Source organism: Mesoplodon bidens, assembly GCF_964165515.1.
Source record: "Mesoplodon bidens genome assembly, chromosome: 12".
NCBI classification, from domain to species: Eukaryota; Metazoa; Chordata; class Mammalia; order Artiodactyla; family Ziphiidae; genus Mesoplodon; species Mesoplodon bidens.
In genome coordinates, this window is record NC_138168.1 from 61,231,998 (window position 1) to 61,258,586 (window position 26,589).

Below are 26,589 nucleotides of genomic sequence, written 5' to 3' on the forward strand. Positions count from 1 at the left end.
TACTAATATATTTTAAATGGGTTAATAGTTTAAAATTTTTTCAATTTTAATTTCTAATATGGTAAATATCCATGGATATAACTGACATAAAGAAAAGCTCTCGGGCTTCCCTGGTGGCGCAGTGGTTGAGAGTCCGCCTGCCGATGCAGGGGACGCGGGTTCGTGCCCTGGTCCGGGAGGATCCCGCGTGCCGTGGAGCGGCTGGGCCCGTGAGCCATGGCCGCTGAGCCTGCGCGTCTGGAGCCTGTGCTCCGCAACGGGAGAGGCCACAGCAGTGAGAGGCCCACGTAACGCAAAAAAAAAAAAAAAAGAAAAACTCTCCCCCCTCACATACACAGTATTTTTAATTATTTATCAAGAGAAACTTTTCCTTAGCCTACTTATTCATGTTTCATAGCTCAGGAACACAGGTCAGTGACCAACTTCCATGGGACTCAATCCAAGGAAATTCTTTACATTCCAAAATCACTTTGTACCAGCCTTCTTCGTCTCCTCAAAATCTTCCATGGGATCATAGCCTCCGTAGAAATCTGTGTATGCCTTCTTTCTTGGGTCAGCAAGAGCTGCAGTCCCCAGGGAGACAGCGAATGCTCCAACAGTATGAAATCACAGATTCTTGGCCAGAAGGCCATGCGTCTGAGGTTTCATCAGAGCACTGGAAGCTGTGGTAGTTATTCTCAACACCGACATCCTTCCTGACTTATAAGACAAAAGCTTTTTGAGGTCCTCAATAATTTTTAAGAGCCTAAAGGGGTTATAGGGCCAAAATGTTTGAGACTCACTGTCCTAGAGCATTTCCTAAAACCTACAACTTTTGGCAGTTGAGCAGCTAATTCCTTTCAAGCAAACTCAGCTCCAAGAGAGAACCTTCTAAAGTTCTCCACAGAACTTCCTACAGAACCTTCTTTGGAATCTGCTATAGTCTCAAGAGAGTCCACTATAGGAGAAAAGAAATCTTTAACTTTTTGTAATATATTTTTCCCTATGAGAATATTAAAAGAACAGCAGTAGATATCATTAACATGCAGCCAAAGTGAATTTCCAGCAAAATTTCCAGCATTAATGGTACAGTGCATAGGGGTTGAGAACGAGAAGGTGCAGCCAGATGTCACAGTTTTGACTTTTAACTATTACTGCAAGGTAAGACAAAAACAATACTCATCTTTGATAAATGGTTTGTCATTCTATTCCGCAGAAGTTCCAACAGGATAAAAATTATTACAGCATATTCTAGGTTGGGAAACTGAGGTTCTTTAAGAGACTAGAAATGTCCACATAGCCAGTGATATAAGAAGGCAAATTCAGACCTTCTAAATCCTAAAATCAGTGGCCATTCTGCTCTGCTCCATTTTCCCTGCCCCCCACAGCAGGCAGGGAGGAATCTAGGTTGATCAGTGTTGATGTAGGACTGTGAACCCCGCAAGGACAGGAACCATGTCTTAATCACCGCTCTATCCCTGTTATACCACAGCCCTGACACACTGCGGGTGTCCTGTCCCAGTGTATTCAATGAATGAAGACACACACCAGACAGGGAGAAAAGCACAGAATCAAGCTCAGTGAGGTACAGGGTTAGTGGCTTGATGGTCCCCCAATTTTTTGTGATTTGTACTGAGCTTCACTTTTAAAATCACACAAAACTCTTCCCATTTTTTTCTCGCCTGGCCCCAGAGTTCTGCTAATTGCTTTGTTTTCTGAAGGGCTGAACCAATCCCATTTACCAACCATTTACTAATTTTAAAAAAGCCCTAAATGTTTCATTAAAATCAGTTGCTTTTGTTGTAATAAACCAAATACATGTAATATAATTATTTAAAGCATTACCCAAAGTAAATGTGTAAAGAAACCTGAAATATTATTAGTTCAAACATTGGATGTACCTAGCAATATGTCATGAGCTTTATTTATTTATTTATTTAACATTGTGATTAATGAAAGGAGTTAGTTCTTTATCCCAATGTTTAATTCATAGCAGCAGCTTTAAATATTTATGAAGTTTCACGTCGTTTTTGTTTAGTTAATAGACTGGATGGTTCAGTTCGTTGGCTAAGAGAAGGCAATGCGATTTCAGCAAAAGAAAAGCTCTTCACCTTTTGAAAAATGGGCTTTAAAAAAGGAATGAAATAAAAATTTTCAAAAAATATAAGGTCCTTGGCTCCCATGCATTACCATAAATTAATCAGGCATCTCACCCAGGCTGCACCCCTCTTCTGTCGGCCTTGAGGTATGAGGGGCCCGTTAGACACTTTATCCGTAACGACGGACTTGACTTTTTCACTCATCAAGTCACTCTAGCTTCAATTCAGAAAGCAAGAGAATCTACTCTTACTTGGTCAATTTCCACAGATGACTTCTTATCATCTGCTAGGAAATTCATTTCTTATCTAAGATTCTTCCATGTGTAAAAATGTGATTTTATTACAGTGTTTCAGTCATTGTCATCCTAGGGAATGAACACTTTTCTAGATAAATGAAGTTTTAGAAAACTTCAAATTCACAGTTTTAAAAATTTCTTTATTTTTTTAAATGGAGAGTAATAATCATAATTTAAACTTTTCATGACAATTCGGGATCATGATCCTACACACCTATTTTTGCATTGTGTACAAATGTGTGTCTGCCTTAGGTTTTCAGTCTCCTCACCCTATCCCGAACTAACATTTCTTTTACTGTCCTTCTGCTTCCTCCAGAGATGTTCCATTTTCTAACAAACTCCCAACTTGAGCCTCCATGCAAGTTTTTAGCCTTCAGTATGCACTGATCTTTGTTACCAGACAACCAAAGTTGCCATAAAACATGAATTTACTTGAATTAAACATAATTCAGTAAGAATCCAAAAGACACTAAATAAAGACTTAAGAAAATATAGGCATGCATCTAGAATATAGGCTTCACCACAGTTATCATTTCAAAGCTATGATCTTAAAAATTGCTAAATAAAGCCTTACTGTTTTTAGTCTCCCAAGATAGGATAAAGGAGTGCTAATAAATTTCTATTGTATATGAAGGACTCAACAAACCAGAATCTTATTGTATAACATCCCAAGATATCCTGAAGAAGTTGTCAGTAGCAACAATACAAGGACACTTAAACTCACACCTAAATTAAATGCACATATACCTTGCGGGCACATGTCATCATGATCTTCCAGAAAAAACTCCAGCTTCAAAAGCTTAGTCACTGAAGCCAAGCCTTAGCATGCCATGTCATCTCTCTAACCTGTTTTTTTTGTATGAAAAAGAATCATAATATCTACCTCATAGAGATCATTTTATAAATGAACGAAATAATTACAGAGCATACTTTCTAAGATATCATAGGTACACAGAAAACAATAAGTAACAGCTCAATTTTCATCTTAACACACATTAAAGGTTATAAAACCTGACCTCCAAATTTAAGAGGAGAAATGTGAATCTGCTGTGAGAGATCATAAAGAATTAACAAAGATTGCTCAATGCCATAAGAGAAAGGAAGTGAATGTAATATGAGGTCAACAGAGAACAATGTATTACATAAAGCCTACTGCTTACTTACAGAAGCAGGAGAGCATGGAGTAGAAATGGAATTTGAGGTTTTATCTGCTTAGACTCTCACCTCAGAGTGACAAATATAAATATTTACTTCACCAATCTTGCTGATGACCTGTAGAAAGCTTACAGTACGTGCATGTCTTCTAGAAGATATACAAATAAATAAATGGTTGTATAGATGAACTGAAGCACATATGCATAAATAAATACATGGAGGGGCTTCCCTGGTGGTACAGTGGCTAACAATCCACCTGCCAATGCAGGAGACATGGGTTCGAGCCCTGGTCTGGGAAGATCCCACATACCACAGAGCAACTAAGCCCGTGCACCACAACTACTGAGCCGGCATGCCACAACTACTAAAGCCTGCACGCCTAGAGCCTGTGCTCCGCAACAAGCGAGGCCACCACAATGAGAAGCCTGCACACCACAACGAAGAGTAGCCCCTGCTTGCCACAACTACAGAAAGCCCGTGCACAGCAACGAAGACCCAACACAGCCAATCATTCTTTACAGTTTAAAGAATGATTTTATAAATTTTATCTAATGTAAGTTCACAAACAGGAAAGTGCTAACAGTAAAGCTAGATACTGAGCTAGACCCCAAAGGATGGGATAAGGCTTCCTTGATAAACACGGAACAACAGAAGGATAGAAATGGGAAGGTCATTTTAAGCTTGGGGCACAACGTGAATAAAATCTAGAAAGTAGGTGAGCAAAATTTAGTTTGTTAGAGAATAAAATGAGAGAGGAAGTTTTGTCTTTAAGTTTCTGAACTAAATTCCTAGTTTATTCCACTGTTTGAATCAACAACTTAGAAGTCAACAAAGTCTTCATATTGTTTAATTAGACTCTACCATCCTTCACTTAAACCCCCTTCCATCTGTTGAGATATAGAAGACCATCACTTTTAAAAGATACTTTTGCTAAGGATGGGCTGGAGCCTGGATCATCTCTTTAGGCCACATGATGCATGCACACTCCTTTACTTTACCCACTAGGCATAAAAACAGATTCTTAAAAATATATGATAAAGCCTAGAAACAACCTAGATGTCCACCATCAGGTGGCTGGTTAAATAAATTGTGATACATCCTCACAGCAGGGTACAATGTATAAATAAAAAAGAATAAGAAATATTTCTCTCTACTACTATGGAGTGATCTCCAAGACATACTGCTAAGTCAAATATAAACAAGTAAATAATCAAGTGTGTATAGCGGGCTGCCATTTATCTAAGAATGGAAGGATAAACCATAAAATTAAAAGAAATTTACCTGTAAGCTAAATTTACCTGTAAAGGGAAGGGAGGAAAGAGGGTGATGGCTCAAGTATAGAAGTGAGACTACTTATATACCTTGTTTTTCATTCTGACTTTTGGACCACTTAAATAATTTACATGTTTACAAAATAAAATTAAGTTTCAAAACAGCAATCCCTAAACATTGAATATGAAATGAAACTAATTAACCCAACCAGGTATGCAGTTGGTGGCATAACCATATGGAGAATCACTATCCTAAACACCTAAAGCAGAGTAATTTGATTATTACCGTCCTTTTGGGATGTATCCCAAGGATACAACCAACTGAGGAAAAGAAAAACAAGCTTAAGCTGTTTTTTAGTAATCACATTGTTGATATGCTGTGCATTAACGGAGGATAAAACACATAAAGAATTATGTGACGTTCTAATTATATTATCTGCTGTATCCTGAAAACCACTATTCTCAGCATGGAAGAAAGAAGACACAGATGTATTTCTGTCCTCTGAAAAGGCTTTAAGCAATGACCAACTCAGAGAAATGAACATTCCTAGTGTCTTGAACATAGTCACAAAAGTATATTTCTACTAAATGGAATCAGAGTTTCTTGCAGAAACAGGCAATTCTAGGTCTAAAGCAGAAAATATACCAGAAACATATGAGAAACTTTCTCTAGGGTCCTGTCTTATATGTCTACATCCATGAGTTAAGATACTATTTTTATAAGAAAATTAAAATGAAACAACACTAATTGGTCACTGATGAAAGATGCTAGGGAACAACAACAACAAAAATTTGAAAACTGGTAAATGAAAGTAAGAAGTAACCCATTTGAGAACATTTTTCTTAATAGAATTATTCAAATTAATAAAGGAAAAAAAAGAAATTAGAACATCATTTTGTAACCATCAATAAACAAATGGATCCAAGCATTGATCAGCAGCAGCTGCTAATTTCACAAAAGACAACCAGATATTTTTAACCTCTTGATACGTGATCACATATGAAGTAGTCTTGACCAAAAAATGAGCCTGAGTCTGATCAATCTAGAGTCAACCAATTTACAAGCAGCAGAAGAACATGGGGACAGAACAAGAAACTTAATAACCAGGTTTCTTCAACAAACAAATTTTGAGGGAGGGAGAAAGGGAGGAATGGAAGAAAGGATAAGGAAAAAGAGGGAGAGTAATGAAATAAGGGAGAGGGGGAAGGGAAGGAGGCAGAGAGAGACACACACACAGAGACAGAAGGAGGGAGGGAGGAAGGGATTACAAGTCTTGAAAGGCATTATCAACCAACTGCAATGTATGAACCTTATCTGGATCCTGATTCAAACAAACTGTAAAAAAAAAAACAAGCAAAAAACAAAAAAAACATGAAATTTGTGATTCAATTTGAAATTTGAACACTGATTAGATATTTGAAATTAAGAATTATTAGAAATTTTTAAGGTACAATAATAGTAATATGGATATGTATTTGGGGTTTCTTTTGTTTTCATTTATTTTATTTATTTATTTTTGGCTGCGTTGGGTCTTTGTTTCTGCACACGGGCTCTCTCTAGTTGCGGCGAGCGGGGGCTACTCTTCATTGCGGTGCATGGGCTTCTCATTGCAGTGGCTTCTCTTTTTGAGGAGCACGGGCTCTAGGCATGCTGGCTTCAGTAGTTGTGGCACACGGGCTCAGTAGCTGTGGCTCGCAGGCTCTAGAGCACAGGCTCAGTAGTTGTGGCACACAGGCTTAGCTGCTCCGCGGCATGTGGGATCTTCCCGGACCAGGGCTTGAACCCATGTCCCTTGCATTTGCAGGCGGATTCTTAACCACTGTGCCACCAGGGAAGCCCTGGATATGTGTTTTTTTAAAAAACCCTCTTTATCTTTTTGAAACACATACTGAAATATTTATAGATGGCAAAATATAATTCAGAGATGTGTTTCAAAATAACACAGGGGCTTCCCTGGTGGCACAGTGGTTGAGAGTCCATCTGCCGATGCAGGGGACACGGGTTCGTGCCCCATTCCGGGAGGATCCCACATGCCACGGAGCGGCTGGTCCCGTGAGCCATGGCCGCTGAGCCTGCGTGTCCAGAGCCTGTGCTCTGCAACGGGAGAGGCCAACAGCAGTGAGAGGCCCACGTACAGCCAAAAAAAAAAAAAAAAAACCCACAGAGTAGGGAACTGGTTGGGGGTATGTACAGGACAGGACTAGTCATGGGAAAATGAATGTTGAGGCTAGGTGGTGAGTATTGGGGAGTTCATTATACTATGCTTTTTAACTTTTGTGTGGTGAAATCCTACAAAATAAATGTATTTTTTTTCTTATTAGTCATCCATTTAATACACATCAGTGTATACATGTCAATCCCTATCTCCCAATTCATCACACCCCCACCCCCACCCCCCGCCGCTTTCCCCCCGTGGTGTCCATACGTTTGTTCTCTACATCTGTGTCTCAATTTCTGCCCTGCAAACCGGTTCATCTATACCAGTAAATGTGTTTTTTAAAAATATAAGACATTCAGTAGCAATGAGAACACTCAGTACAGAGGTTGGTTTTGAAACACAACCTGCTACTGAAAAAATAAGGACTCCTTGAAGAAACAGATTCCTTCGAATCTGAGGGGAGAAAAGTACAAGGTGAGCCTGGAACATCTTGTACTAGAAAGCAAAGGAGTAAAAGAATGAGGACATGTTAAAATGGCATAGGAACCAGCTTGAAGGGCTCCCCTTTGTCAAATCTGAGTAAATTTAAACATCAAAGAAAAACAATAATGAGTTATAAAACATTGAATCAAAAAAGGAAGTTTTTGAATAGTGCTATTCAAAAACAAAAAGAGGAAAGGGAGGAAAAGCACTATTATGGAAGATTGCCAGCCAATCAATATAGAAGAAATAATAGAATGAGAAAATCACCATTTCTCAAACACTAGTCTAATTATTGTTTCAGGCAAGGATTACAAATGCATGGTGAAGCCACTGGGTGGTAGGTTATTACTGACAGATAGGATATTCCCTCGGTCTCAAGGATCGCAAATTAGTATTAATTGTACATAGGAAAAGGTAGCTTTATGATGGAGAGATCCAGTGAACGTCTCCTTAACCAAGTGGTCAAAATTCCATCTCCAGTAAAGGGATCATCTGATGTCATGCCCCTCTTCTGATGATGCAATGAGAGGCATAAACATCACCTAGGCAGTAATGTGACCAAAAATGTTAATGTGGGCTTTCCTGGTGGCGCAGTGGTTGAGAGTCCGCCTGCCAATGCAGGGGACACGGGTTCGTGCCCCGGTCCGGGAAGATCCCACATGCTGTGGAGCGGCTGGGCGCATGAGCCATGGCCGCTGAGCCTGCACGTCCGGAGCCTGTGCTCCGCAACAGGAGAGGCCACAACAGTGAGAGGCCCGAGTACCACCAAAAAAAAAAAAAAAAGTTTAATGTGAATTCAGTCACCAAGGACAGACAAGATCAGAAATTTGATTTGGACTCTTCAAAATATTAAAGAAAAATCAAGGGATCTGATCTAGATTTAAGAAATCAAAAAAATATGACATTAAACACAACACATGACCCTCGTTTGAATCCCAGGTGGGAGTAAGGGAGAAGCTATTGATATTAAGGACAATACTGTGACAATTGGGAACATTTTAATATGATCATATATTAAAATATAATTATTGTTTTAATGTTCAATTTCTTAAGCATTATAACTGTGTTTTGTTTTGTATGCCCTTGTTAGGCTAAAAAAAAAAAGTGAGTATATGTCTTCAGTATAACCTATACATAGATAGATATATGTAGAAAGAAAGTAAAGGTTGTACAATGTTAAATGGATCTACAGGAAGGCTGTAGGAGTGTATGCTATACTATTCTTTCAACTTTTCTAAAGACTTAAAATTTTCCAAATAAAAAGCTGATGAAAAATATACTCTGATAATGACATCTGAAGAGTGTATTACGTACAGGTAACAGGGCATCGTCCCCTTTGCTCCTCTGGATTTTCTCTCTGGAGCTCTCTTTCTGATTGACAGCTTGCTCTGCAAATGATACCTCCAGGTTGATATCTGTTTCAGAGGCAGGTGCCTCTTCAGGCACCAGTGGGGTCAGCTCCTTTTCGCCAACAACTAGGCTAGATGCCTGATCTGGGAAAAAGACAAAAGATTCAATTCATGTGCTTTGGCTACTTCTTTTTTTAACTTCTAATACATCAACCATATAAACCTTTGGGAAAAATACTATTTACTATAAGCAATAATTAACGGTTATTTTAATAGTAAAAAGTATACTCAAGGAATTCTACCAATGGTGCATAGGGGCATAGAGGAGGGAAGGTGGTGACTAGAAAGCCAGAGTTGAATTGTGGAATCTTTCTCTGAGGTCACAATTCTTAGACTGAGTCCAGTTCCAAAACATTGATGGGTGATCTCAAGCTCTGAATGAAAAACCTCACAAAAATTTAGTAGACTTAATCATTGCTTTATTTTATACTGGGAGAGTAAAAGCAAAAAAAGGAGAGAAGGAGGTTAGCTTTACTCTCTCTTAAAACTATGATATACCATTTAATTTCCTCACAGTGGAACAGATTCCTGAGAAAGATTTCTTCCATGCCCTGCATGTCCTTTCTGGAATGTTACCTACCTATCATAGTAAAAATTCCAAAACAAAAGTTAGCACAAACAACGTGCACTGTGGGAGTCAGGTCTGGAGGTACCTGGTACCAGAACCAACAGGTTTTGCACCAGATTATTACAAAGATTATAACAGCTCTCTTACACTATAAATCTAATGAAATAAGTTCCATGTATTTACATCAACAGTTTATAATAAATTTAACATTTTTTTCTTGGTTTGTTGGTTGTTAATCCTCCAGGAAAAAACTTAACACCTGAAAACTTATTTGCTGAAAATATCAGCTTTAAGCTTGGAAGAAAATACTTCTAAATTTGGCTATTTGATAAGTTTTTGGTTTTTAACACAACTCACACTAGAAAAAAACCTGGAATCAATGACAGGATTACTGTTATTTTCTCATTGCAGACCATTAAATCATGGTGGGCAGCTCTGGATTACATCAGTAAGCTTACATAGTACATTCAAATGCTTATATACTAACACACCAAGGTGATGGAGGGTAAAGTTAATTTTAAAATTTAATAAATATGTCATATATACGTATATTATTAAAAGTCTGATGCCTTCAGAAAATGTATTTGTATTATCTTCTATGTATTTTCTATACTTATAGTCATTTAAATCAAAAACACACAGAAAAATTGTTTTACTCAAAAGAAAATACAGATAAATCTAAATCTAGCCTTTTTCACTCTCATTCAATAAGAAGTGAGGGCTTCTTGGTTGTAGGACTTGGGTAGTGCTCAGCGGGGCCCCAAGCTGGGTTTAATGCTCTACTGTTGCCGTCTCGCAATTTGAACAAGAAGCCCTACATTTTCAGTTTTCACTGGGCCTTGCAAATTACATAGCTGGCCCTGGTCACATCTCACAGTTAAGAAAGTAAGTAAAATGGACCCACGTGAATTCAAAAAATAAGAGAAAATTTAAAGCTTTTGACTGTATTTATCTGCTGCCATCTATGCCACATTATGCTTTTCCAACAGCTTGTGACAATTTTTTTTTAATTAGGATAACTAGACCTCTCTCCGATTAATTTTTAAAGTATTAACTTAAATGTCAAAGCACAATTTGAGTTTTATATTCCCACTGGTTTACACTGCTTTATGTTTTACTGTGAATATGTATGTTGGTTTCCTAGGAAACCATTCTAAGAGGAAAAAACTGATTAGCCATTTTCTTAAATTAGAAGCTACCTTTCTAAAAGCTGAGTGTTTATGGACAAGAATGTTAAAACGACTCCCTTTTCTCCTTAACAGCCCCATGTCAGAGCTACAATAAACAACACCTCCCCACACACACAAACAAATGTTCTGTGCTGAATTCAAAACTGAGAAGAATTATAATTAAGTTAGAATACATTTTAAACATATGAATCTCCTCCAAAAATTGGCAAAAATAAATAACACAATATAGAAAAGGCTTAAGGATCAAATGGTAACTCCAGTTAAGGCAGATAGCAGGAAAAACAGTTTCAGGGTGATAAAGGAGCACTGCTAAAAGAAATAGATAGTTAACTGACTAATAAAAGTATCTATGAATCAATTATCTACTCTCAAAGAGAAACATTAACAGAGAATGCTGAGATAAACCTTTTGGCTCTTAAAGCCCAAAAGTGTAAATAATATAATTTATTTAATCTATTCTCCTTTGGTTTTTAAGTGGATAATAGCACTGAGTTACAAATATTTTACAAAACTCAAAGTTTTTCAATTGTCCAAAATAATCCATATCTTTATTTTTAAAAATAATTTCCCCTCCTCCTTAGAACTCGGAAAAGAAAATATACATAACACAAAAGTTTTAAAAATTATTTGGGCATTATTAGTAATTTCTAAATGTATGTATTAAACACTGGCCTTTCATATACACAGAGTTGTATAATTTGATGAAAAGTTAAGATTGATACTTAGCAGTAGATTAATTAATTTGAAATGCAACAATGCTTGCAACATTAAAATTTTATTTTTCATTTAGAGTAAGTAACTTTGATTGAACATGCATAAAAGCCTAAGTGTAGGGAAAACATTTAATATAGACTACGTAGCTCACACTTACAGATTTCAAATGGAAAGAGCTCCACTTCTGAACTCCAGACAATATTTTCCATGCATTTCATTCAGAACCTTTCAATGTTTGCATAACACTGGTTAATTCACTGGCTAGCAAAAGAGCATGGCATTGCCCAGAACAGGTGCAGTAGTAAATACTCAGTGACTTGGATGGCGTTATACACATTCTCTTATTATTCTGTCTGGAGGCTCTATGCCCACTTCATAGCATTCCAGCAAAAGCAGATGTAAATCAGGCACCAAGTTTGTCACATTCCACTCCGCTGCCGCAAGCTAGGCTGGAAGGGACTGCTATAATGAACTTGTCTTCCAGAACTTCTGTTTATATAGCCTACATCACCATCTCTGGCAAAGGAGGAAAACACCAAGAAAGGACAATGTTTCCCTCAGTATTCATTTAGCAATTGCCAGTCGCTCTTCCCCAAAGCCCAAAGCATATTGATATTGGCACAAAAGGTTCATCTGTCTCTCTTAACGACCCAGCTCTCTAGCCGGCCTGCACTGGCTATTCCAGCCTGCTTGCCACTTCAGTGTCTACTGGCACACAGACTTAGGGAAACACCCAGTAATTTCATTCTGATATAAAACATGTAACTAAAGAAATCTCCACAGAACAGTAAAAAAGCAAGTGCTTTTATAGACATAAATATATAGACACGTATGTGTCTATACACATGCATGCACACACTTATATATGCACATACGTGTGTGTGTAAACATTTTAAGGCAGGGGTGCAGGAGAGAAGTTCTGAGAAAAGTACGGAAGGAAGGATAAAGATACTAGATGCTCCAAGACTCCAAAATGTCCCGTATACAGTAATTTTGGACTAACCTTTGATTTTTATAGGAAGGTTGGGAACACTTCCCAGGCCTCCACAGTCTACCTGATACTCTTCCTCCACTACTTCCAATCCAAACACAACACTAGCAATGCCATGAACACTCCAGGTGCCAGGTCTTAAGGACATAAACAAAAGAAAAGTCCCAAGCGGGACTCAAGCAGCCACCAACAACCTTTGCTACAGTTTTTAAGTAACAGCACACTGAGGATTAAATCTGTGACCTTAATTTAGAAATTTTTCCTTTTTGTAAATCCATGAAATAGCTTTAAATTCTTTCTTGGTAAGTACTAATAAAGTCTTACTATTTATTTTCATCCATGCCTTGAATTTCTAATCCATTTCTGAAATAACAGATACAGAAAAAGGAATGAAAAGGAGAGTTGTAATCAATGCCCCCCCCAAAAAAATTTTAACTTAAAAAGTTTTTCTAAACTTTCTGAAAAGCAATCCATTTATGAGCTAAGAACTTCAGATCTGAAAATGAGGTTCCAAATTCACTGGCTCCCCTTACTAGCTGTGTGGCCTTGGGAAAGTAACTTTACATCTCTAAACCTCACTTCTCTCATTTGTAGAATGGGTTAAGAACAATATTTACTACATAGAGTTCCTGAGTATATTAAATTAGGTAAATATCTCTGCAGAGTACCTGGCACATGGTAAGCATTTGGGAAAACTGACTATGTACAGAGATGTTAGAACAGATAGAGATAGACAAGTATTTTATAAAAATCAAAGGCCAACTATATGCTCAGTCTTATGTAATTATCTATGTGGGTTCTTTATATGAGTATCTGAATAGAATTTGCTTACCAGAATTGAAGACGAATGTTTCAAAAGGTCTTATCTGTTTGTTATACTAATAAATGAGAAAATACAAGAGAACGGATCCAACTTACCATCTTTTCCTTGGTATTTGTTTTCGTCTGTTCTGACTGATTGTGATTCTGTACCATCTGGAGGCTAAAGATAGAACATGGGCCATTTAGTCATCTCCACCTCACAACCAGAGAAACAGTACTGTGAAATAACTCTATTACTAACCTTCAGGGTACAAGAAATGCACTCAGAATGATATCAATCACAGAAAAAAAGGACTACAGGTATAATCAACAAGCAATCATCCAATAAACATGTGATCACCCACAACTTGTAAGACACACTACTAAGCCCTGTGGGGAATAAGGGCAACATCAAGAGTGTCCCTGCCAGCAAGAATGCCGCCATAAATTGAAGGGAAAAGAAAACATATCAAAAAGTTAACAATATCCATTAACAGATGAGTAGATAAACAAAATGTGAGCTACCCACACAATGAAATATTATTCTGCAATAAAAGGAAACAAAGTACAGGTACATGCTACAACATGGATGAACCTTGAAAACATTCTAAGTGAAAGGAATCAGGCACAAGGACCACATATTGTGTGATTTCATTTCAACGAAATCTTCCGAATAGGAAAGTCATAGAGACAGAAAGTAAATTAGTGGTTGCCTAGGGGGTAAGGAGAGGAATATGAGGAATGACTGCTCATGGGTATGGGTTTTCTTCTGGAGATGATGAAAAGGTGTTAAAATGGATTGTGAGGATGGTTGCGAATCTGTGACTACACAAAAAATCTCTGAATCGTAAACTTTAAGTGGGCGACTTGGTGAATTATCTCTCAATAACGCTGTTATAAAATAAAATTATAAGTTGACATGTAGGTAATAAAATAGAATTCTTCATATTTTTTTAAAAAGCTAGTAATAAATGTGAGATCAACTAAAACTACATTGCCAAGCAGGTAATAAGAGCTTAGATATTCAAAGGAACTCCTTTTTCGAGGGGTTGGGGAAGTGACACCTGAAGAATGCAGCCCTCCAAGGGTTTATGGACACAGGAAAACATGGCTGGCTCCTCTCACCAGTAAGTGGGTCCAGGCCGTACTTCCTCCTTTCCAAGTAAGACTTCAGGAGGAATTCAGGAGTCAGGAAGAGGAGTCTAGGTCAATCATACACAAAGGTCTATTTGAATGAACTGTCTTTAAAATACTCATTCCATTGGATTTTCCTCTCTATACAAAAGAAGATAGCCTTTGTAGTCCCCTCCCCACATACTTCAACTCAGGTGTTAGCAGAGGAGAACTCCCCCCTCCACCTGCAATCCAAGAAGAGTCTAGAAAGGCACGGGGGCAGGTACGCAGAGGTGCTCTACTTAGAGGTTAGAGGTACCCAGGTCAGTGTAGAGCGATTACCCATCACAGAAGTGGTACAAGAGTCGTGGCACTACTTCAGTCCCCCTCAGGCAGGGCAATACCATCCTCCTCCCTCTGCCCACGAGCCTGCACTCCATGGCACAGGGCACACAGTGAGTAATTCTAATCTTACATATGAACACATATTTTGGAGCATGTGGTTGGAATTGTTTTCCTAAGCAATTGAAGATAACAGTGCAGATGGTATTCATTTCTGTATTATATTTCCCAGTGTCAGCAAGGGCTTCATGAGGAAGCATTTGAAACGGAAGAGTTGAATATGGACAGTCATCTCTCAGTATCTGTGAGAGACTGGTTCCAGGACACCCCCACCCCTGCCCTTGCGGATACCAACGTTGGAGGATGCTCAAATCCCTTATAAAAAATGGCATAGTATAGTCGGCCCTCCATATCCACAGGTGCAGAACCCAGGGATATGGAGGGCCCACTGTACTTATTTGAGAATAGAAGAACTGCAAGTAAAGACAGCTGGCCCATGTTTGCTTGAGGGATGGGGGACATATTTCTAATGGGTGGCAGTGTTTCGATTAAAGGCATAAAGTGTAAGCAAGTTAACATTATTTTGATTTACTTGTGCTATTTCTCTCTTATTGAATCCATCAGATGATACAACTCACCAATTACCTTGAACTCAAACCATGTGGTTTAGACATCACCAAGAATTTGCTGGAAAACGTTGCTTGAAGCATTGAGTAGCAACATCCTCTTAGAGACTGGCAGGAATCCCACAGTATATGGTTTGCTTAGGCTCAGCTCTCTGCACCCCCCCACCTTTTGTTTCCTCTTAACTCCCTCAGGGAGGGCTCTTTAATTGGGAAGGAAATGTCATAATACTATATTTCCTTACTATTCATTTTTCTACAGCTAGAAACCAAGTCCAGTCCTTCAACCCCAGTGGATGGCCCAAATAACGACTGGGTGGTATGCAAGCGCGGAACTGCCTCACAGCAGCCAGAGACCTACCTGGAGCAAGCCAGTCACCCCAAAACTCCTATAAAATGGACTGGATTTGATCTACAATTGACCATGCAAATAGAGCAGGAAGCTGCAGCTATAAAGGATTTCTTGGAAGAATGAAATGACTACAAAAAGCAAAAAACCTCTATATGACAGAAAGATACCTTAAATGTAAGTCTATTTAGTCCCTCATTTTTTAAAAAGATTTTTGTTACCCTTTATTTATAGTGTAAATACATCTCATGTATTTACTGAGACTACTTAATATCAGAATCATATATGTAAACCCAAATGTAGCAGGATGCACAGTGGTTAAAAGCACTTATTTAGAGTCTGACAAATCTGGGTTTACTATCTACAGGACCACTGAGCAAGTGACTTAAAGTCGATGAGCCTGTGGAATCGAAACGATGATACCTCACTCACAGGACAGCTCTAAGGATGAAATGGGATATGGCATGGAAAGTAGTCGGCACAGTAGGTGGTCAGTAGTGGCAGCAGCAAATATAACTGCTATTATTATCACCGCAATCATCGTCCAACATCCGTTCTGTCTGTTCTCACTCCAATCATCCAACTGGGTCTTCTAGACCAGAGAGCTATTCCAACTTCATCTGAGAACAGTCCAGAGTATAAATCAACTTTGACCCTAAGAACATCATTAAGTTCAGCTGACCTTCTTTTTCCTCGTTGTAGCAAGACTTCCTTGTTGAAGGAGCAGATGATATTAATTTACATTTTGTGCAAGCTCTTGAGGTCCTCCTGGATGAGCCACAAGCAGCCTACCAACTGGCTGTACTGAGCAGCACTGTTCTACGCCATACAGATCTCCTATTTGTACCATGCCTTCCCTGATAGCCATCAGCCCCAAAGTCTCTACCAGACTTCAACAGCTTCCACTAATAAATTCATCATCTTAGCAAATATCTACTCAAATCTTCTATGTGCTAGGCACCGTGCTAGGTGCTAGATGCAAAGGGGAAGTTATTTCATGTTCAGGGTTCCTGTTTTATAATTCAGCTACATTTACTCCCTCACATTCCATTTCCATTCATCCCCACATGAGTCTAGAAAAAAAGCAAATTTTCCTACAAGAGTTAATATAGAAGGAAGAATCCTCCACCTCTGACTTCTCTGTAAGTAACAATTAGCAGTCACATTGTCTAGGGGGTTGGGGCCATTCCTAAAGCTCCAAGGACACCTAACACAGGTATTGTCACAGAGAAATGTAACTTGTTTCATTTTCTGCCCCATCAGTATAACTTCTAGAAGGACAGGGATCAAGTCCCTCTTGATTATGGAGAGCATGGAGCTTTAGCCCCTTGCATATACATGCCCATTAAGTTTTTAATGATCTGAATCAAACTAGATGGGTTCAATTGATTCTAAGCAATTATTCCTTTGCTTTATCAAAAAAGAAAACCTACCTCACTTTCTTTTGACCCTCTCTGTTGAGCAAATATGTCTCTGACGTCAGGAACCTGGTACTGTTTGTTTTTTTTCCTCAAGGTCTGGGAGACAGTCTCTACTCGTTTCTGAACAGCTGCTGCCTGCGTCCGGGTCAGTGTTGATAAAAACACCATGCTTTCTTGGGGATCTCCAGCAGTCTCTCCAAAGAGATTGGACAAACCGGCCTCCTTAAGCCATTCTTCTTCCAGTTCTCCCTCTAAGACAACAGAGAAAAATGGTATTTAAATCACAAAATATGAGAACTTTTACATTTTTTTAAGCTGTTTAAAAACTCTTACTGAAACTCTTATATCACAACCAAACCGCAGTGCTAAGAATCATTATCTGAAACTTGGACAACTGCCATAAACTCCAGCCATAAAGATATCAAATTTTAGATCCATTTCATATATACTCAATTAAAACTTTTAAATGACTTCACATGTGATTAACCTCTATAACTTCCCTGCAGATTAACTAGGGGAAGATAATACTGTTCCCTTTACAGAGATGAGCAAGCCATGAAAAGATAACTTACTTCCATCAAGTTACAGAAGGAAGTCGATGCTGGGGATGGCTATTAAAGCCCTGTTTCTTGGCTTAAATTTAGCACTACCCGAGTCCAACCCTAACTGATAGAAAGGCTTGTTTTCTCTGCTCGCTGTAGCTGACAGGGAGTGTGGCAAAGAAGCAAAGAGCATCTGGACATCAGGAACTAATCAATTTCAAATTAATTTTTTTAACCCCCAAGGTCAGCATATCAAAGTCATGTTTTTTACAAATTTTTTTAAAAGCACACTATTTTCAGCAAAAAGACCAAAATAGCTTATTATAGGAAACTAATTAAACAACTGAATACATTCAAAACACTGAAAGGAAGTAAACAGTAAAGCAAATGTTGTATACGATCTATTGATGATTCGGGACTTCCCTGGCAGTCCAGTGGTTAAGACTCTGTGCTCCCACTGCAGGGGCACTGGTTCGATCCCTGATCAGGGAACTAAGATCCCACATGCCAGGCGGCGTGGCCAAAAAAAAAAAAGGAAGATCTGTTGATGATTAACAGAAAAACTGAATGATAACTAGAATAGATTCACTCCAAGTTCCATGTTTATAGAGGAAATTGAAAGACCAAGGACTTGAGACACAAAAGACCTGTGTCCATACCCCATTTCTGCACCGTGATGGCCATGTCACTTTGGCCGAGTCACTTAGCCTCAAGCTGACTCTGTTTTCTCATCTGTAAACTAAACCACAGCTGCCCTGGTGCCTCATAACCAAATGTGAGAATATCACATGGGAAGAACTTTGCAGAGCTCTAGTATAGTCCATATCACATGATGGAGCACTGACTAGTGTGCCCATCTATCCTTCTCTACTATCTAAACTCCATGAGGGCAGAAATAAAGTATTAATATCCTTGGCTTCAAGAAACATAAGGCAGTGCCAGGCATTCTGCATGCCAGGCAACAAAAACTGTTTACTGACATAAAAAGTCAGCCATGATTATTAATGTTGTTAAGGTAGAACTCAGTATACGTGTATAAAACCAAATGGCCAGAAAAAAGCGGATATTGCCATGATAAGGGAAGTAAACAAGATTACAAAATAGAGTCACTTGTTCCATTAAAAAGTAGAGGTAAAATTCAAACAATTTAAAGTCAAAGAAAAGGCACGGGTGTATAGAAACAGTCCTAATTCTTCTCGATAATCACATCATGAACAACACTCTACGAATCCATTTTAGTCTTGAAGAATTACGAAACAGCTAAGGACACATGGCTATGTATCAGGCTTGAGTGCTGCTTTCTGCAGAATGTTTTCTCCTTACGCGGCAGGCCACTGGTATGCTGCTGCCATCTTGAAACTTTGAGACAGAAAGGTTGGGAGACACTATTACCACAAAAAAACTCAACTGGATTGGTAAAGTGAGAAAGAATGAGAGTAAAATGAAAGAGAACCCAAATAAAACAATGAGTTGGTTATAATTTTCTTTTACAAATCAGGGTTAAATTAAGGGAAATCTCTAACTTTTCTTTTTCAAGTATTATTGGTTGCTTTTTTTCAACAAATGTTATAGCAAAGGAGAAAAGCCTATTTATGTATGGATAGATTTCAGTACTAAACAACTTGATGCTAATTCATTTAGCATCATTAAGAAGTCTTCTGTTGAGAGCCTCCCTGGTGGTGCAGTGGTTAAGAATCCTTCTGCCAATGCAGGGGACCGGGGTTCGAGCCCTGGTCTGGGAAGATCCCACATGCCGCAGAGCAATTAAGCCCGTGCGCCACAACTACTGAGCCTGTGCTCTAGAGCCCGCGAGCCACAACTACTGAAGCCCGCGCGCCTAGAGCCCGTGCTCCACAACAAGAGAAGCCACCACAGTGAGAAGCCCACGACCGCAATGAAGAATAGTCCCGACTCCCGCAACTAGAGGAAACCCGCACGTAGCAACAAAGACCCAACACAGTCAAAAATAAATAAATTTATATATAGAAAAAAAGAAGTCTTCTGTTGAAAAACAGGTCACTACTAGCAGTGGGTCCCAAGGTACTAACTGTGGCTCTTACTTTCTTGGCATTTGTATCAACTTATATACCAAAGACTTACTTACAAACTTATAGATGGCACAAGGCATAGAAATAATGCTAATATAATAGATGCCAGAGTTGGGCATCAGAAACCTAGTGTCTACTTTAATTTAATAGGTTAGCCAAAAAAAAAAAAAGCATGAAATTTAAGGGGGAAAAAAAGTGAAGTTTTACATGTTTCTTCCAGAATATTAAATACAGTAGTGGAGACTGTGGGAAATGCAGCTAGAAAGAGACTTGCATGAAATTATGAACCAAATACAAGAAGTAAATATGGAGGCTAAGAATGTTAATACAATCTTCCACTGTCCAAATCTGTACCCTGAGCTTAGCTGGCTAAACTGTGGCACTGCTGCCAATCTGGAGGATGATACTTTGAAAGATAAGATGACCAGGACTGGGATAGGTCTGCAAACCACCAACAAGGATTGATTTATGTGAATCTTTCCTTCTAGAAAAAAGTCACTTGGCTAGTAACAAGACAACTATCCTCAACCATTTGAAAGGCTATCATGCAAAAAATAAAACAGACTTGTTCTGATCTTCCAGAAGGCAGATCTACAATAAGTGAGTAAAAGGTAGTGTAGAGCAGATTGTAAATCAATAAAATAAAGAACACTGAAACAGCTCAAGCTGACGGAAAAGCATCAGCATCTATACTCACTAGAGGCCAAATGGCCATGTGGCTAGGATACCACAGAAGGAATTTAAATAAAGCTTAGATGATTTCAAAATTCTAGTCTAACTCTAAGAGTCTATGATACAGCAAGCTTAGCCAACAAGATTCTAGCCACATCCAAACCTAAGTGAATTTACTTATGCCATTTATATTTGTCAGTTGCATCTATAAATCTGCCACAATTAAGTCATTTTCAAGTTGAAAGGCAGCTACCATTTATCTTTTTCTGGTTTTCCTAGCTTTAATTTTTTTTCCTCCTCTTCCTTTCCATGTATTCATTTCCCATCAATACATATTTAAAAAGAGACAGAGAGAAAAAGAAAAAAAAGTTTTATTAACTTCATTATTACCATCAGGCTCTTTGACAACCACCACCTCTTGATCATCTTGTCTGTTCTCACTGGATTTCTTGATATTTTCTAGTTCGGTCCAATAATCTTCCATAGATAGTTCATCCAAAGAATCCTGGGAACTTGATCGATCAAATGGAGGCCTTTCTATAACTTTGGTGATTTCCTGGTTCATAGTATACTGGCCATATCTGCGACTATAAATTCAAAAGAAAACACGGTTCATCATAGTACATGAGGAAGTAGTACAATTTCTAAAATATCATAGTACTGAGCTGGAGAATTTGGAAACTCAAGTTCTCCTTAACAAAACCAAAGAGATGTATATTTTGAAACTGTTTACCTTGAGAGGCTACTGATTATAATACGCTTGTAGAATGAACAGTTTTATCCTCTATGGAAAAGCATGGCAAAGAACAAACAGCCATGTGATAAATATTTTTCCTTTTCCATTTTGCTTAAATTATTTTAAGGCTTCTTTAAACTTGAAAATTTGTTCTTAGAAAGCAACAGGTTAAATCTTGATTAGAGGTTAATTAAATTGGGATTGAATTTTACACAGTATTTCATATTTATCATTGATACCTATAAATCAAACTCAATCAACCCTTACATAGCAAATATCTGCAATCAATGAATGAGGTACCATTTGAATTTTCATTTTGTTTTTTGTAACCAAAACATGAATAGAAGGATGGTATATTAAGTTTGCTGTTACACTCTATTTTAGAAAGCAACTTTTAATATTTACACTTATAAATGTACCTATTACTTACATATATTTTAAAACATGGTAAAAAATTGTATTTATTGGCAATTCTGAATAAGTAGTTAGGAATTACCTTGTAAACATTTGGTTAAATATAATCTATGAAGAAAAGGATAAGTGAATAAATTTTTTAATGACTTCAACTATATTTTTTTCTTTATAAGTCATATCCTACCTACTACTAACATTGAATTAAAGGGCCTAATAATAAAAAAAAACCATATAGAATAGAAATATTAAATTGTTTCATTATTGTTTATATTGAGATAGAGAGGGAAAAGCCTTATTACTTGAAGAAGGAAATTCTTCTGCTATGGTTTTTCCCCTTTATATTCAATAATTTTTCAGAAATACAATTTGAGTGGAGACAATAACTGGTGAATGAGTGTTTTGTTATTCTAATATCAAATTGCTTTTTTATCTCCCAAGAAGACATTAGGAAGTAATACTCTGCTAGACTGGTTTTACTTACTGCACATAGAGAAAATAAAAAGAAATGCGACAAAACAGAATTCTTTAATAGTGTGTGAACATTTTCACATTTAAAGTAGCCTTTCCCATAGTTATTTAAAATGGTAGGATTTAATACAGCATAAGGAAGAAGGTCACTCAACTCTGGTCTAATCTATCCAGCAGTTTAATTCCAACTGACTTAGTAAAAGTCAAATAACTTAATTACCTATTGCTGCAAATAAATGCAATATAACTGACTACTTAACTGTAATGTGCTAATCGGCCAGTTTTATCCCTTTAAAGATGGTTCTCTCTGCCTTGATTACATACTTTATTAATGCTGGTTGCATGAATGAGGGAACAATCCCTATAATCTCACCCCAGCAGCAACCCTGGCATGGTGATGGGTGGGCGTTAGAGTGAGGGCCAGCAGGAGGAAGTCTAGACATGTTTGTGTGAATCTCTTTCCTCTAGCCTCCATTGTCCATTGTTTGCCGCCCCCATCCCTTAATTCAAAGGACACTTCCTCCCTCCCTGCCCCAACTCCTGTTTACATCCTTGTATCCCACCCTGTGGCCATGATACCATCGGTGTTCTCAGTTTAGGGTTTACACTCCTGATTCTTAAATTACAATGTGAATGAGAAAGCTCTCTTTTCTCTTAAAAATGAAAAGTAAATTATATTTTTTATTTCTGTGATCGCAAGCTCAACTGATCTCTGGTTCATATTCCTTAATCCTGCTTTATCAGGATAGCTAAAGCTAATTTACAGTGTTTGCTGGATTCATTTTTGGTTTATTTCATGTCAAATATATAGACGCCCGTCCTTGCTTTTGTTTTACCTCTCATTATAATGTAAGGCTGTCTACTTTATTGCTATTTTTGACAACCCTTAGCCCCACGGGAGATCATGATGAGAACTGTGGAATGTGTGAAGTATAATGACTAATGCCAAATAATTTGGTTTATCTGCTCATAGGAAAATGGTGCCGTTGAACGAAAAGTACATTAAGCCTTTCATTCCTGAAGGAATGTGTTTATTCTGGCAAGAATTTTCCAGTAAATTTCCATTAAGATAAGAGCATGTGCAGAAAAATGCAAGGGCATTGAGCAACAGTGTTGTTATGTAAATATACCTTCTATAGCAAGCCCTGCTTTCAAAACACACATAAAGTGAAAATCTAATCGCTTAGTGCTGATGAATTGACTCAATATTTTGACTTTAACAAGATTCAAAAGCTGAACAGGTTTGTTGTAACAACCTGAAGATACTGAGTCATAAAAAGGAGGATTTTTTTTTTCTATTTTTGGATCACTGGCAAATGTTGCAAGAAAACAATATTTTTAAATATTAGGGGATGGGGCTTCCCTGGTGGCGCAGTGGTTGAGAGTCCGCCTGCCGATGCAGGGGACACGGGTTCGTGCCCCTATCCCGGAAGATCCCACATGCCGCGCAGCGGCTGGGCCCGCGAGCCATGGCCGCGGAGCCTGTGTGTCCGGAGCCTGTGCTCCGCAACGGGAGAGGCCACAGCAGTGAGAGGCCCGCGTACAGCAAAAAAAAAAAAAAAAAAAAAAAAAAAAAAAAAAAATATTAGGGGATGGAGTGTAGGTAGGAGGCAACTGTCCAGTGATAGTCCCCTCCTTAGTCAGCTGCCCAATAGTTTATATTTTCTCTAAAAATGTGACTGAACATTCTTTATTCACAGTTTACATCAATAAACATGTCATGACACTGCTTTTCTTCTTAGAATAGTCTCACTTTTGTACTCCAGACAGGCCACGGATAAAAGTCTGGCCCTTCTTAAAACTGTCCTGGTAAGAGGCCAGTTAACTGGTTTCCTCTCTTCTGTTTTTAGGAGTATGTTTTACGACACCATGTTCATTCTGCAAATTGGGCTCAAAAACATAAAAGCAACATCTGCTAGACATAATGAAGTATGGAGCAGAAATATTCTGTATTTCCAAAAGATCCCAGGCAACACGTGGTGCTCAAATCAGAGAAACACACGCTTTGCCCCACAGGCAACTAACTACTAATTACCTCCGCCTGACTTACCGGCAAGTGATGGTTCTCTGTTCGCTTTTCCTCACTCCCCATCCAGATTCCCATGTGCTAAACATCCATGACCACCCTTCCAAAACTCCCCCATTTCTCACCTTTTACAACTATAACTACACAACTAGACACTGTCCTCTAAGAGAAGGTGCTTCCTAGTCCACTGTACAAGTCTTGCTCTAATACATCACAGTATTATCACTTGGGCTTTTTTCCCATGGGCACTATAGTAGCATCACCAGCAAATACTCAACTTTACAGACTCCCCATGGGCCTTCATGGTGTGTTATCTTGCTGACATGTGCTCGTGCTGTGTTGATAAAAACTGGAGTTTTGTTTCCTTATATTTTCCCCAGGTATATTTTATCCCATTTTTCTGTAATATTTTTTCCACCTGGCCAGTGAATTTCAAATGTACTGATATCATCAGGGTGTTAGTGATACCTGTTATTTTTTTTGTCCTAGAGGATCTTAAAGTGATCTGACACAAGCTGTCCTCCACAAGGAGTTAAGAGTTTGCCATGCACCATGCTGTGGTCCACTAGAAGAAAATTGCTTGCTTCGCCCTAGTACCAATGCAGTCAGTGAAACAACAGGAAAACACATAGGACTAGGATTCATAAGTACCAAATGGTTCCAGCTCAACTTTTTTTCATGATCCTTGGAAAATCACTTCTCTGATTCTAACATTTTCCTATCTATAAAATGGAAAGAATGCCAACAGCCTTGACTGCTTTGTTTGTTGTGAGTTATCAAAGAAGAATTCCTATTAAAGTGTCTCAGAGGTAACCAAGAAGAAGGCACTCAAGTGAGCGTCATTGCTAACATTTGTGTAACTGCTAACTACAGATAACTGCCACTCCCATAGTTTAGTAAGGTCACCTTTGCCCTCTTCTAAGGTTCAGAGAAATTACTTATCCACTAGGGACAGTCATTCTTAAACCTTTGGTCTCAGACTTCCTTTACACACTTAAAAATTTTCAAGGGCTTCCAGAGTGTTCTTGAGATAGCTTATATCCACTGATATGGACACTATTAGATATTAAAACCAAAAACAATGTAAACACTAATTAATTTAAGAATAAGAAGAATAAATATCTTAAATAACATTTGGGGCAGGGGGGAAGCCCTATATTTTCCAAACCAAGAAAAAAAAACAGTGAGATAAGTAGCATTGTTTTACATTTTTGAAACTGTCTTTAATGTCTGGCTTAATAGAAAACATCTGGATTCTCACATCTGCCTCTGCATTTACTCTTCTGAGATATTGTAAGTCATGTGGTTTCTGGGAAACTCTACTGTATTCTCAGGAGAGAATGAGAATGAAAAAGGCCAGTAACATCTTGGTGTTATTATGAAAATAGTTCTGATCTCCCAGACCCCTGAAAGGGTCTCAAGAGCCTCAGGTGTTCCACGACCACACTTTGAAAACACTGCTCCAGGATTTCTCAAAAACACCGAATGGATCTGAAAAAGCACTTTTCAATTCTGTGGGCAACACTCCAGAAAGCCTTACTGAAAGAAACAGACATGCTTTCCTAGTGACCTTTGACCTACTTTTTTGTTTATTTTAGTTTAGTTTTACAGCCTTTCATCAAGACTGGGACTTATTCCAATGATATATCCATATTTAATTCATACTACAGTGACAAAGAATAAAAGCATTATTTAAAAACCCCTACCTTGCCAATGTCTTCCATCATTTGCTTTTTTTTTTTAAATAAATTTATTTATTTTATTTATTTATCTTTGGCTGCGTTGGGTCTTTGTTGCTGTGTGCGGGCTTTCCCTAGTTGCGGCGAGCGGGGGCTACTCTTCGTTGCGGTGCGCGGGCTTCCCACTGCAGTGGCTTCTCTTGTTGCGGAGCACGGGCTCTAGGTGCCCAGGCTTCAGTAGTTGTGGCATGTGGGCTCAATAGTTGTGGCACACGGGTTTAGTTGTTCTGCAGCATGTGGGATCTTCCCAGACCAGGGCTCGAACATGTGTCTCCTGAGTTGGCAGGCAGATTCTTAAGCACTGCACCACCAGGGAAGTCCCCCGTCATTTGCTTTTATCCGCCATGTACAATGGGCAGAAATCCTCTCTAAGCTTCCCCTTTTGCCCGGTGTTATATGAAAATGTGTATTTTCTTTAATGCTCCTTTGTCATCCATCTGTACCTCTTCCTACAATTATCTCAAGACATTTATTTGGAACTAGGACATTTCTTTGAACTCATATTTAACTATCTGATCCAATCTCTACTTTTTGTACCCTACCCCATCAAGAATCATATTGCTACACTTATATTCAGTCTGTCTCCTGGTCCTGCTCCTTTCAGGGCATTTTTGTGGCCCAAAGCCTGCTTTCGTGAAGTCCTCTGATGCTAGGACTTGGTTTTGTTTATTTGTTTTCTTTTCTTACAAGATCCTTACAAGTACACTCTCTTTCATGCTCCTTATTCTACTTTTACTTCCAACACAGGAAAAGAAGTGACTGGGTTGAGAGATATAAGAGAATAAGGTTATTTTTGTTTTGTTTTTTTGTTCTGTTTTTAATGTGCCAAAAAAAATTCTCATTGAGATCACGACTTATCATCAACCATAATGACCAAGTATATTTTAGATAAAGCCATATTTACTGAAGTGTAAACTTTAGAATGGTATTGGACCTTAGAGATTTAAACCTATCCCATCATTTTCTAGATGAGGTAATGAG

At 38.3% G+C, this 26,589-nt stretch overlaps 1 protein-coding gene across 2 annotated transcripts in view; it reads right to left on the minus strand.

Moving 5' to 3' along the window:
* The window catches only part of ARHGAP18 (Rho GTPase activating protein 18), a 125,369-nt gene that overhangs the window by 37,292 nt on the left and 61,488 nt on the right, over window positions 1-26,589 (minus strand). For both annotated transcript variants that reach the window (XM_081251373.1, XM_081251374.1), the window contains exons 2-5: window positions 20,616-20,812; window positions 16,976-17,214; window positions 13,233-13,296; window positions 8,757-8,935 (exon numbers count right to left, since the gene is read on the minus strand). In XM_081251373.1, the coding sequence (XP_081107499.1) occupies window positions 8,757-8,935; window positions 13,233-13,296; window positions 16,976-17,214; window positions 20,616-20,812 (679 nt within the window). The remainder of the gene's footprint in view (window positions 1-8,756; window positions 8,936-13,232; window positions 13,297-16,975; window positions 17,215-20,615; window positions 20,813-26,589) is intronic.